General features: G+C 34.3%; 3 protein-coding genes across 3 annotated transcripts; all 3 read left to right on the forward strand.

Moving 5' to 3' along the window:
- Positions 1-339: 339 nt before the first annotated feature.
- On the forward strand, positions 340-4,108 carry LOC125859177 (probable LRR receptor-like serine/threonine-protein kinase At3g47570). The gene is made up of 4 exons (XM_049538884.1): positions 340-1,240; positions 1,327-1,542; positions 1,619-3,610; positions 3,717-4,108. The coding sequence occupies exons 1-4, from the start codon at positions 340-342 to the stop codon at positions 4,052-4,054; spliced, it is 3,447 nt and encodes a 1,148-aa protein (XP_049394841.1). The 3' UTR covers positions 4,055-4,108.
- A 1,217-nt stretch (positions 4,109-5,325) lies between these two features.
- On the forward strand, positions 5,326-5,943 carry LOC125859178 (leucine-rich repeat receptor-like tyrosine-protein kinase PXC3). Its single transcript, XM_049538885.1, has one exon. The coding sequence runs from the start codon at positions 5,326-5,328 to the stop codon at positions 5,941-5,943; it is 618 nt and encodes a 205-aa protein (XP_049394842.1).
- Positions 5,944-6,037: 94 nt separating this feature from the next.
- Positions 6,038-8,308, forward strand: LOC125859179 (probable LRR receptor-like serine/threonine-protein kinase At3g47570). The gene is made up of 3 exons (XM_049538886.1): positions 6,038-6,977; positions 7,725-7,868; positions 7,971-8,308. Exons 1-3 carry the CDS (start codon positions 6,038-6,040, stop codon positions 8,306-8,308), a joined length of 1,422 nt encoding a protein of 473 aa, XP_049394843.1.
- The last annotated feature ends 5,520 nt before the right edge of the window (positions 8,309-13,828 follow it).

Genomic DNA, 13,828 nt, shown 5'->3' on the forward strand with positions numbered 1-13,828 from the left:
AATGAAAAAATATACCCCTCATTAAAAATATGATGCATATATACCCTCACAGTCTAACAAATATTTTTCCAACGTATAATATAAGTTGCTAAAAGTAGCACGACATTTCACCACACAATTATAGAGAAAATAAGAGACTTTAGTTGACTAGCACAAGTCTTTGGATGATTAGGAGAATTTTTGCGCCATTTTACATTTATGATTGATTTGGTAGTATTAGTATTAATATGAATAAATAAAAGTAATTTTTTTTAAAAAATCATGTTGATCTCATTGCTATTTAAAGCCTCAATACCACATGCTACTAGCCATATCATTTTTCTATTAATATTTGCAGTAATGGAGAAAGCCTTCACATTTTTCCTCTTGACAATACTCTTGTTGCTTCACTATGTTATGACCCAAACCAACATTACGACTGATCAATTAGCTCTTCTCTCTTTGAAATCCCAAATTAGTTCAGACCCTTTTCATTATTTGGATGAAAGTTGGTCTCCCGCTATTAATGTTTGTCGTTGGGTTGGAGTCACTTGTGGTTCTCGTCACCAGCGAGTGAAGTCCTTGAACCTTTTCAACATGACTCTTACAGGCAAGATTCCTCATGATTTTGGAAACCTCACATTTCTTGTTTCTCTTGACTTGAGAAGGAACAATTTCCATGGAAATTTGCCTCACGAAATGGTACGCTTGTCTCGGCTTATGTTTCTTAGTTTAAGTTTCAACAAATTCAGAGGGGAAATTCCTTCTTGGTTTGGGTTTTTAGAACAACTTCAAGTTTTAAATCTTAGAAATAATAGTTTCACTGGTTTCATTCCCCCGTCACTCTCGAATGCCTCAAGGTTGGAGACTTTACAAATATCTGCCAATTTACTTGAAGGAAACATCCCGGAAGAGATAGGGAATCTTCACAACCTGAAATTGTTGTCCATACAACATAATCAGCTTGCGGGTACTATACCATTCACAATTTTCAATATTTCTAGAATTGAATTCATTGCATTTACAGATAATAGATTATCAGGAGATCTTCCCAAAGGTTTATGCAATGATCTCCCAAAACTCAAAGGGCTTTATCTATCAACAAACAAACTTCATGGTCATATGCCTACAAGCTTGTCAAATTGTTCACAACTTCAAATGTTGTCTCTATCTGGAAATAAGTTTGATGGACGAATACATAGTGAAATTGGAAGATTGAGTAACTTGCAGTTCTTGTATCTCGGATCCAACCATTTCACAGGTATGTTTTCACCTTATGAATGCTAGTACTATTGTATCTAATTAATCACCTCACATCTTTTTTATTACACATTAACATAAATGCAGGGATAATTCCACAAGAAATCGGAAATCTAGTTAATTTGGTGGAGTTAGACATGGTGGGAAACCAGATTACCGGCTCTATCCCGATCTCCATATTCAATATCTCATCTTTGCAATTTGTTTCACTAGGGACGAACGATCTCAAGGAATCCTTACCACAGGAGATTGGCAACTTAACCAAGTTGCAATTTTTACATCTAAACAACAATAGGTTTACTGGTATGTATTCAAAGAGATAGCAATCTGTATTGAACTAGCTGCTAGTTAAACTCATTCTTTCTTTATGTGTTGACAGGTGAAATACCCAAAGAGATAAGAAATCTCATTGAGTTGGAGGAACTTAATCTTGGGTTGAATAGTTTTAGTGGTTCACTTCCAATGGAGATCTTCAACATATCACGACTGAGAAAAATGGCTGTTTCATTCAATAATCTATCAGGAACCATCCCACCAAACATAGGTTCAACCTTACCTAACATTGAACATCTTTATCTGAATAGCTTAACCAATCTTTTTGGGACTATTCCTCATTCTATCTCCAATTGTTCCAAACTTACTGACCTAGAGCTTTCACAAAACAAACTCACAGGATTGATTCCCAATTCTCTTGGATATTTGACTCATCTAAACTTCCTAAACGTGGAGCAAAACAATTTAACCAGCGATTCATTTTTAAGCTTCCTCACTTCCTTAACCAATTGCAGAAATTTAACATCTCTTTATCTATCTTTGAACCCTCTAAATGGCATGCTTCCGCTCTCCGTAGGGAACTTCTCCAAATCTCTTGTAACCTTTTATGCCGCTGCTTGCAAGATTAACGGCCAGATTCCAAATGAAGTTGGAAACTTAACCAATTTAATAGACCTTGATCTTTCTAATAATAACTTGATTGGATCAATTCCTACCTCAACTAGTAACTTGAGAAACCTTCAACGCTTGTACTTGAACAAAAACAAACTTACAGGATTTATTGGAGATCATATATGTAAATTGCAGCATTTGGGTGCTATTTACTTGGGTCAAAATCAACTTTCAGGATCTCTTCCTAATTGTTTAGGGAACATTACTTCCCTTAGAGAGATACATATGGATTCCAATAAATTGAGTTCCAATATACCAACAGGCTTAGGAAATCTTAAAGATCTAATAGAGCTTGACTTATCGTCAAACAACATGGTTGGATCCTTACCTCCGGAAATTGGCAATCTAAAGGCTGTGACATATATGGATATGTCAATGAATCAATTCACAAATGATATTCCTAGAGAAATTGGACGATTGCAAAATCTGGTGGATCTTTCTTTGCAACACAACAAGTTGCAAGGATCTATACCTGAGTCAATGACCAACATGATAGGTTTGGAATACCTAGACATTTCTCATAATAATTTATCAGGAACCATTCCTATGTCTTTGGAGAAACTTCAAAACATGAAGTATTTTAATGTTTCCGTCAACAAGTTGCACGGTGAAATACCCTCAGAGGGTCCTTTCAAGAACCTCTCGAGTCAATTTTTCATTAACAATGAAGCATTGTGTGGTTTGTCAAGGTTTAATGTCCCACCATGCCCCACCTCATCAACGCATAGATCAAATAGGAAAAAATTGCTAGTTCTATTTCTTTTGCTAGGAATAGCACTTCTATGTGTTCCTACTACCCTTGTGTTTGTATGGATAAGGCATAGAAGAGGTAAAAGATCTCTTCAACGAGCTGATTCATTGTCTATCGCAACAACGGAAAGAATTTCATTCTATGAACTGCTCCAAGCAACTGATTCTCTTAGCGAAAGTAATCTGATTGGTTCTGGAAGTTTTGGCTCTGTCTACAAAGGCGTTCTCAAAAGTGGGACTGCCATTGCAGTTAAAGTATTCAATCTGCAACTGGAAGCGGCATTCAAGAGTTTTGATACAGAATGTGAGGTTTTGCGCAGCCTTCGCCATAGGAATTTTGTGAAAGTCATCACTAGTTGCTCCAACCTTGATTTTAAGGCTTTAGTGCTCGAGTATATGCCTAATGGAAGTCTTGACAAGTATTTGTATTCACACAACTACTTCCTAGACATCAGGCAGAGACTAAGCATTATGATAGATGTAGCATGCGCGTTGGAATATCTCCATCATGGGTTCTCGTTACCCGTGATTCACTGTGATCTGAAGCCTAGTAACGTCTTGCTGGACGAGGATATGGTTGCCCACCTAAGCGACCTTGGTATTTCAAAACTGCTTGGTGAAGATGAGACTGATTTATACACTAAAACCTTAGCAACATTTGGTTATATAGCACCGGGTACGTCTCTTTGTTTTTGCTAATTTGAGCATTGATTTTTCCTTTTATTCTTTTTTTTCCAATCAAGAAAGTATATTGCATCTTTTAATTAATTGTTTGACTGTAGAGTATGGACTGGATGGATTGGTGTCAATAAAATGTGATGTCTATAGTTACGGGATTATGTTGCTGGAAACATTTACTAGGAGAAAACCTAGTGAGTTTGAGGGAGATCTTAGCTTGAAGCAATGGGTGAGTTATTCACTCCCAGAGGCAGTAATGGACGTTATGGATGCCAACTTGGTTACACCAATGGATAATTGCTTACAGAAGGAGTTAGATATCGTGGCATCAATCATGAAAGTAGCATTAGATTGTTGTGCTGAATCTCCAACAAGAAGGACAAACATGAAAGATGTTGTAGGGATGCTACAGAAGATCAAGATTCAACTTTTTGCATGCTGAGCATGTTCTCTGAATCTCTTGTTCCGAATCGATAACTTTTTTTGTTTTGTTTTAGCACTTGATTTGTGCATGATTCTGTTTTGAGAAATGCTAGTTGGTTGAAATAAATGTCACTGTTTCCTCTTAAAAACTAAAACCAAATTGATCCTCTTGAAAATCTTGAAGCATAATAATCTTTTTGTAAATTGTTAGAGGAATAAACTATATCAATACAAATAGGCAAGTAATATAGTGAATGTTTTACATGGGAAACACTAAGACAACAAACAAAACAAGCAATGACAAAAAATCAATGACTGAATCGACGACTCAAAATCGTACATTGTTGAACACCTAAGACGTAGTAGAAAACACAAAACAATTTGCAGAAATTCATTGAGGCAAAACGTCGAACAAATTGCGGGCAACAAATCATGCAGTAAACTGCAGATTCATGTACTAATTGCTTTATCAGTGTCTTGAAAATAAGGGATAGATTTCATACCTGAGTGAGTGCTTGAAACAATGAAGGAAAAATCATTCGCTAAAATTCAACAAATAACCACTTTTCAGCTCCTGCAGTTGAAAAATAATTATCAAAGTGTTCGTTATTTTGGTTTCCCTCCTAATAAATTTTATTTAAAAAATGACCTTTAACTCAGTTACAGAAACTAACTTATACCATGGGCAACAATTTATACTATTTCACTAAATAAATTTTGGTTATGCGATTTCATCTCGTAATTTGAAGGTGGATATGTATGTGAAAATTTTATAATTGACATATATACGACTAATAATTATAAGTTATGACATTATTCATTATCTTTTAAGTTATAATAATAAAAAATTGCAGGTTTTAACATTTTAGTAAAATAAAAAATGATTTCAAATAACAATAAAAATTAATTAGTGTGAAATATAAATAAGGTAAAAACGGATATATTAGTAGTAAATAATTTGGAAAATTTAATGATAATTAATAGGAGACATATAAATAGGAGATTCATAAAAAAAGGAATATTTGTTTTCCTTGTTTAGCTCAAAGCAATTAAAATTTATTCAAACAAATTTATTTTCTTTTGTTCGAAGGTTTCTCTCTCTTCTCGTTATTTTCTCTGTTAGTTGTCATTCTCATCTAATTCATATTCGTTTTTATTCAACAATCTTTATTTTCTTGTAATGGACGGCTTGTTATCAGTATTAATAAAACTTGGGTCGTTGTTTGTCGTTGGGTCGGAGTCACTTGTGGTTCTTGTCACCAGCGAGTGAAGTCCTTGAATCTTTCCAACATGACTCTTACAGGCAGAATTCCACAAGATTTTGGGAATCTCATATTTCTTCGTTCTCTTTACTTGGGAAGTAACAATTTCATAAGAAATTTGCCTCAAGAAATGACACGCTTGCATCAGCTTAAGTTTCTTAATTTAAGTTTCAACAAATTCAGTGGGGAGGTTCCTTCTTGGTTTGGGTTCTTATTCCAACTTCAGTTTCTAAATATTAGGAATAACAGTTTCACTGGTTCCATTCCTCCGTCACTCTCGAATGCCTCAAGGTTAGAGACTTTAGAAATATCTGCCAATTTACTTGAAGGAAACATCCCGGAAGAGATAGGCAATCTTCAAAACCTGAATATGTTGTCCATAGAACATAATCAGCTTACAGATTCTATACCATTGACAATTTTCAATATTTCTAGAATCGAAGTCATTGCATTTACAAATAATAGCTTATCAGGAGATCTTCCCAATGGTTTATGCAAACATCTATCAAAAAACAAGCTTCATGGTCATATGCCTAAAAGCTTGTCAAATTGTTCAAAACAGCATGGTTGGTTCTTTACCTACATAAATTGGAAATCTAAAGACAGTGACACGAATGGATTTTTCGATAAATCAATTCTCAAATAGAATTCCTAGACAAATTGGGGGATTACAAAATTTGGCGCACCTTTCTTTGAGACACAACAAGTTGCAAGGATCTATACCTGACTCAATGAGCAACATGGTAAGCTTGGAATTCCTAGACATTTCTCATAATAATATATCGGGAACTATTCCCATGTCTTTGGAGAAACTACAATACCTCAAGTGTTTCAATGTTTCATTCAACAAGTTGCACGGTGAAATACCCTCGGGGGGTCCTTTCAAGAACCTCTCGAGTCAATTTTTCATCAACAATGAAGCATTGTATGGTTTGTCAAGGTTTAATGTCCCACCATGCCCCACTTCATCAACACATAGATCAAATAGGAAAAAATTGCTACTTCTATTTCTTTTGCTAGGAATAGCACTTGTATTCGTTCCTATCACCCTTGTGTTTGTATGGATAAGGTATAGAAGAGGTAAAATATCTCCTCAACGAGCTGATTCATTGTCTATCATAACAACAAGAAGAATTGCATACTATGAACTGCTCCAAGCAACTGATTCACTTAGCAAGAGTACTAATCGGATTGGTTCTGGAAGTTTTGGCTCTGCTTACAAAGGCATTCTCAGGAGTGGGACGATCATTGCAGTTAAAGTGTTCAATCTGCAACTGGAAGTGGCATTCAAGGGTTTTGATTCAGAATGTGAAGTTTTGCGCAGCCTTCGCCATAGAAATCTTGTGAAAGTCATCACTTGCTGCTCCAACCTTGATTTTAAGGCTTTAGTGCTCGAATATATGCCTAATGAAAGTCTTGACAAGTATTTGTATTCGCACAACTACTTCCTAGACATCAGGCAGAGACTAAGCATTATGATAGATGTGGCATGTGCGTTGGAATATCTTCATCAAGGATGCTCCTCTCTCGTGATTCATTGTGATCTGAAGCCTAGTAACGTCTTGCTGGATGAGGATAGGGTTGCCCACCTAAGCGACTTTGGTATTTCAAAACTGCTTGTTGAAGATGAGAGTGATTTATACACAAAAACCTTAGCAACATTTGGTTATATTGCACCGGGTACGTCTCTTTGTTTTTGTTAATTTGAACATNTACCTCAAACGAAGCCTCCCCTCGCGTTTCTGAGATAACTGCTAGATTCCCCACGAAATTCTCTTGAAGTTAGCCTTTTGAAGCACCTAATTTGGACTCAAAATGAAGGAGAAATCTTATGTTGAAGATGAGGGAAAAAATTGGACGAACTCGTCCTAAAATCTGGAAATTTCAAGATTTCCAGCCGCTGCCACGTGGCGTCGCGTGGCTCTGCCACGTCACCGCCACGTTAAAATTCTACAACCCTTCAAACTTAAATTTCGATGTTCCGAACTCGTTTGGAGTCGGAAAAATACAAACCATATATGAAATCTGATTGGAAATGATATTTCGGACTCAATGGTGAAGGCGGAATTTCCATTTGGAGATCGCTTCGATGAAAAGTGGGTCCCACACCCAGTATCGTTTTGAGCCAGATTCCACAACTGCCATCTAAAGCCTCGGGAAGTGAAAAAAGGGTCGTTCTAGACCAAAATCGATATTCCGAAGCTAACCTAGCTGTCAGAATTTTCATCTGAGCACGTCTTCCAAGAAGGTTGACCAAAGTTAACTTTTCTAGTTATAAAATCTCCAAAACAGGGAAACGGGCCTAAAACCCAAACGAACGACCAGGCGACCGAACAGTCAGTGCCAGCAAGTCATAAATGACTTGAGGTCGCTACAGGAACGCTCTAAACGATGCAATGAATGCTTTAATTTAAAAATGACCTGGAGAGTCATTACAGAAGCCTAGTGATGTCTTGCTGGATAAGGATATGGTTGCCCACCTAAGCGACTTTGGTATTTCAAAACTGCTTGTTGAAGATGAGAGTGATTTATACACAAAAACCTTAGCAACATTTGGTTATATTGCACCGGGTACGTCTCTTTATTTTTGCTAATTTGAACATTGATTTTTCGTCTTTTTTTTTTCCAATCAAGAAAGTATATTGCATATTTAAATTAATCGTTTGACTGTAGAGTATGGACTGGATGGACTAGTGTCAATAAAATGTGATGTCTATAGTTACGGGATCATGCTGCTGGAAACGTTTACTAGGAGAAAGCCTACTGAGTTGGAGGGAGATCTTAGCTTGAAGCAATGGGTGAGTTATTCACTCCCCGAGGCAGTAATGGACGTTATGGATGCCAACTTGGTTACACCAATGGATAATCGCTTACAGAAGGAGTTAGATATCCTGGCATCAATCTTGAAAGTAGCATTAGATTGTTGTGTTGAATCTCCGACAAGAAGGACAAACATGAAAGATGTTGTAGGGATGCTACAGAAGATCAAGATTCAACTTCTTGCATGCTGAGCATATTCTTTGTATCTCTTGTTCGGAATCAATCACTTTTTTTGTTTTGTTTTAGCACTTGATTTGTGCATGATTCTGTTTACAGAAATGCTAGTTGGTTGCAATAAATGTCAATGTTTCCTCTTAAAAACTAAAACCAAATTGATCTTCTTGAAAATCTTGAAGTAGAGGAATTAACTATCTTAATACAAATAGGCAAGTAATATAGTAAATGTTTTACATGGGAAACACTAAGACAGCAAGACAACAAACAAAACGAGCAATGACAAAAAATGCATTCATGCAAGATATGAAGAAGGGTCTCATCCAAGGATGTAAATTGTAAAGCAGGCAAATAGTCAACACAGACATCAATGGCTGAATCCATGACTCAAAATCGTGCATTGTTGAACTCCTAAGACTTGGTAGAAAACACAAAACAATTTGCAGAAATTCATTGAGGCAAAACGTCGAACCTGTTGCGGGCAACAAATCATGCAGTAAGCTACGCATTCATGTACTGATTGCTTTATCAGTGTCTTGAAAATAATGGATATATTTCATACCTGAGACATTAAAGGAAAAATCATTCGCTAAAATTCAACTAATAACCACATTTCAGCTCCTGCAGTTGAAAAATAATGATTCAAAGTGTTCGTCTTGAATTTTTTATTAGCCTTTTAATAATATATTTTTTACAAATGACCTTAACTTTGAAAAAAATTGCTTGAAAATTAGAATAACAACTTATACCTCATGAGCAACAATTTATACTATTTCACTAAGTAGCTTTGGTTATGTGATTTCATCTCGTGATTTGAGTCATTTGATAAAATCTGATTTTGAACATGCCTCATGATTTGGGATTTCATCCCAAATTTTCCAAAAAGTTTGATTTGGGAATTTGATATCACCATTTTACATTTTCAAATACAAAAATTGGTGGTCCACAAGTTTATATTCTTTTAAAAGAAAATACTATTTTATATCAACTATCCATTTATTTCTTATGTAGACAAAATTTATAATTGATATTATTACTCTTACCAACCTTTAAACAATTTATATAGTATATAACTATTACTCTCACCAATCAAATTTGTAGTTGAGGCTAGTTTTTGAATGTACATTACAAATGTATCCACTTAGCAAGACTTGAGAATAATTTAACATGATAGTATGTGTAGAATGAAGCACCAAATTTATATTGTCAGTCTAGCAAAACTTGTGAACAATTAAATGACATAGGCAAGCTTAGCTAATCTAGCTAACTCTTATGGAGAGATAGACTTAAGACAAGTTCACAATTTTTATCATCAAACAACTGGATGACTTCTAGTGGGCAAAAATGTGTTACAAATGAGAGTCGATGAGCGAATATGGTAGAAGAAGAGGAGGAGCATGTCACACCTCATAGTAAATTGAGCCCCGGAGCACCAACCTTTGTGCCTAAAGGTAGTAGCATTGCCTATGTTTCATCTCCATTACATCGGGGGCGACAATTGATTTTAGTAGGTTCTAATGTTCAAAAAGTTTATGTCAGTGCAAGGAGCTTATTGATGCATTGGGAGGGTTCTAATGTTGAAAGGTTGGTTTCTCTTACATATTAACACTAACAAACAACTACAAGTTGGTGGTAGTCAATTTGCTAACCTACAAGATGAGGAAAGTGATGAAGAGGATTGGTTGGATCAATGTTTTGAGAATGTAGCTAGGGATGCAGATATTTCTCCTAGGCAACAACACAATACACTACAAAAAAAGGGCTAATTCGCGGGAGTTAATTACGAATAGTGGGGGTTTAGAACCCCATAATTTGTTGTTACAGGGGTTTCCACAACCCCCATAGTTAGGTTTGTCACAATTAAGTTGCAGCAGTTTTTAAGCAACCCCCACAATCGACAATTAGCGGGGGTTCTAACCTTTGTAATTTATTCTCCAGAAAATAATTTTATTCCATTTTGTGGGGGGTTTTATAACCCTCCACAAATAAAGTATAACCTCCGCAATACTTTTGATGGAATTTTTATATTCAATTTCGTAGAGGTAATAATTTATATAAAATTAAGCTACAACTAAATTAATAAAATATTTCATGGAATAAAAACACACAAAGATCTAACTAAATCATGAAGTTAACATAAATTAATGTCAAAGGGCCATCAAATTTACAATAGACTTTCTTTAAATCAAAAGAACATAAAAACAAAAAAATTGATACGGTGTTGTCTCTATGTACACAATGTCTACTCAACTCAACTTCTCTAAAAATATAATACGTAAATCTGGCTTTCAGAAGAACACTTCAATTCCTCCCAAGCATTATTGATCTTTTAGACATTATTTCCTCGAACTGAACCTTGACTTTGGCACTCCTGCAACAATAGTGTATGTGAATTGTGAAGGACATTAGTTGTGCAACAATAGAGAGAAATGCAAAAAGGCATAGAGGAAAATAGCACATTTGACTGTAGCATTTGGACGTTATTTTCCTATATTTGAAAAAATCACTTTTTGAAATGTTCCAAGTATAAAACATTTTAAGAAAAATACTTAGAAAAGAGCCGTCACTTAATTTTTTAAAGAAATTAAGAAAACTTATAATTTTCAAAGATTTAAACAGAAAAAATCATTTGAAAATACCAAAGAGGGTTCGGGGTTCAATTTACACTTCGAGAAGGGTTTAAGCATTCGAAGTGTCCGCTAATATGCGGTTGACCTGCGACTTGACTAACATATATTTGACTATTTTTAGGAAAATAATGATTTAAAATAATAACTTACAATATTTGATTAACTTTGAGAAAATAATTAAGTAAATAACGCATTTTTTTTTAATTTTTTTTTAGAGAAAGGGACCCAAAAAATGAAACATTTGAATTAAATACAAGTGATTAGAATATTAATAAAACTAGATTAATTAGAATTTATTTGATACATTTTTTAAAATAATAACTTTAACCAAATTGGTTAATTTAAGCATGGAGCCATTTGAATTAATTGAAGAATTAAAGTTTCGATTAACCTTTTTGAGAAAATGACTAAGTAGGAAGAGAACATTTTTTAGTTCATTTGAGAAAAATACTTTAAACTTAAAACCACTTTAAAATAAAATGTGATCAAGTGAAGAGGCCTTAAAACATATCTTTTTAAGAACAAAGATTTAACTTAATTAAATTACAAAATTTGACCAATATTTGATTAATAAAATAAATGACCTCAACACAAAAAAAAAGGTATTTAAAGCAAACCAACACAAAGAAAATAACTCATCTTTTGGGGAATCTTAATTAAGTTAATTAAAAGTTAGAGTTAAATAAGATTAGCCAAAACATAATCAAACAATTAGAAGAGTAAAAGAGATAATGAAATTGGGCCCCTTCTTGGGCCAATTTCGCTGCAAATTTTGGCCTTTAAACCAATCCCCTTTTTGTATACACTGGTTGTATATTAGTGTATATCAGCTTTTCCCATGAATCTCCTGCTTCCGAACACCTGTATTTTACCTCATCTCTGTATTTTCACATTTTTAAACTATAATTTGTTGTATAATTAGTGTATACTGTTGTATACAATATGTATACAACCCATTTCTTAGGCTTTTGAACTAATTTCCAGTAGTATGTTGGAGCTCTGGAACCTGTAACAGCTTCCAAATATATAGGAGGGCTGACTCGAGAAATAGGGAAAGCAAAGATCGAGCTTTTATGGCTCAACTCGGTAATGCAAGGTAGATAAGTCCACCATGGACTCGAAAGGGGGTGCATACAAAAAACGAAAAAAAAAAACAAAATTAGTATGTGAGACGAAGAAGCAAATGAAGCGTAATTCGATTGAAATAAAGAGCAACTCAAGCACTAAAAAAAAGCAAAATGCAACCAAAGCTATCATAGGACAAATGAATACTATTGTATCAAAGGAAGAAACACTTACTCTTCATCTATGACTTAACAGTGCATGATAGGAAGTAATGTATTTAACACTATACTATCACAATCTAAGCACAAGGAAATTTCAAGGAATATGTATACACACACAAGAATAAAGTTTATAGGCGAGTGAAAATGGATGTGAATAAAGCAGCCCACAATATGACAAACAAATAGTTAGTAATTGACATAATTATGTATAAAGAGAGAGGGAGCAGGCTAACAAACTAATAAATAAAGCCACCTATCGCAGAGGTATCATAAATCAAAGATACGGAGTAAGCTATTTTTTGTTTATTTGGAAACAGAGGCCACCAAACACGACAATCGAACCGCGAAGAAATTAACACCAAAGATTCAAGTTTAATCATCCTAAGGACAAAACTCTAGCCAACTAAGATATGAGAGACTTGAATTTTACACCAACTCAAACTACAAACAAAGATTCATTTAACAAAATTATTAAGCAAATAGGGGGCAGGGATTTGAACAAAAGAAGACAATAAAATAAGAAATCCCATGCAAAAGAAAAATAGAAGAATATTAGATCAAAACTAACTTAGAAAGAGTTATTGAGAAATCAATTTAGCATGATTAAAAAAAAAAAGGGAGGGCACTAAGGACATACCACTACAAGAAAAAGCCTTATTTAAGACCAACATTTAGAGACAAGCTAATAATCTCGTCTCTAAAAGTATATGTATAAGGACGAGATTATATTTCAGTCCTTATTAGTGTACTTTATTGTGAAGGTACTAAATATGGTCCCTAAAATATTTAGTAACTGGTCCCAAATTATATAATTGGAGGACTTGCCAGGAAGGATCGCCAGGAAGTGCAAAAAATTTAATATTAAATTATTTTTAAAAATTAAAACTTTTCTTTTAACAAATACCAAAGTGCCAATACAAATTATCTTATCGAAGTAAAAGTTAAAAAGAACTCTATTTTCTTAAAACAATGGTCTTAAGGTGATGCCCTAATCTCGATGTCTCTCTTCAGATCGCTCTTTTTTTTCCATCACAGCTCTGCCCTGATCTCAGTGAAGGTAGTATTTCATTGCAGCTTTGCGCTAAACTCAAGGAAGGTATCTTCTTCCTTATGTCTTCTTAGCTTTGCTCGAGACAGAATTTCAAGTATGCCTCTTTTTCGATCTAGTTACTTTTTTTTCTTTCATAAGTTGTATTAATGTAATTTTTGCTTGTTTTATTTGCTCTGCCCTAAACTAATGACATTTTTTGTTAGCTTTTCTCTAAACTAATGGTGTTTCAGGTTTTATTTATATGATTTCTTATTTATGTGTACATCCATGGTACAAAGAATTGTGGGGATTTGAAGCCAAAAATTACTTTTTTGTAATTGTAGTTTTGCAATAAATATAGGACCAAGCTAGTAAGAGCCCAAATCTGTTAAAAAATCAGTCTTTTACTTGTATTGTGGACAAAATACTAGTTATTTTTATGTAAAATACCTATTTATTTTAATCATCACAAAATTTTAGTTTCATCACTTTCTAAGTCTATTCTATTCTATTGTGTTTGTGTGGTGCTCTGTTCTATTGCAGTTTTTCCAACTTCTTTATTAAAAGATTAATGTTTATATGGGGTTGAAC

Source organism: Solanum stenotomum, chromosome 3, assembly GCF_019186545.1.
Source record: "Solanum stenotomum isolate F172 chromosome 3, ASM1918654v1, whole genome shotgun sequence".
NCBI classification, from domain to species: Eukaryota; Viridiplantae; Streptophyta; class Magnoliopsida; order Solanales; family Solanaceae; genus Solanum; species Solanum stenotomum.

Excerpts from the sequence above, each read along its gene's own strand:
- LOC125859179 (XM_049538886.1), top strand. The coding sequence starts at position 6,038 with ATGGTAAGCTTGGAATTCCTAGACATTTCTCATAATAATATATCGGGA. Across the intron at positions 6,978-7,724 it reads ATTTGGTTATATTGCACCGG|AGTCATTACAGAAGCCTAGT; the intron begins GTACGTCTCTTT and ends AATGACCTGGAG. Across the intron at positions 7,869-7,970 it reads ATTTGGTTATATTGCACCGG|AGTATGGACTGGATGGACTA; the intron begins GTACGTCTCTTT and ends GTTTGACTGTAG.
- LOC125859177 (XM_049538884.1), top strand. The coding sequence starts at position 340 with ATGGAGAAAGCCTTCACATTTTTCCTCTTGACAATACTCTTGTTGCTT. Across the intron at positions 1,241-1,326 it reads CGGATCCAACCATTTCACAG|GGATAATTCCACAAGAAATC; the intron begins GTATGTTTTCAC and ends ACATAAATGCAG. Across the intron at positions 1,543-1,618 it reads AAACAACAATAGGTTTACTG|GTGAAATACCCAAAGAGATA; the intron begins GTATGTATTCAA and ends ATGTGTTGACAG.
- LOC125859178 (XM_049538885.1), top strand. The coding sequence starts at position 5,326 with ATGACTCTTACAGGCAGAATTCCACAAGATTTTGGGAATCTCATATTT.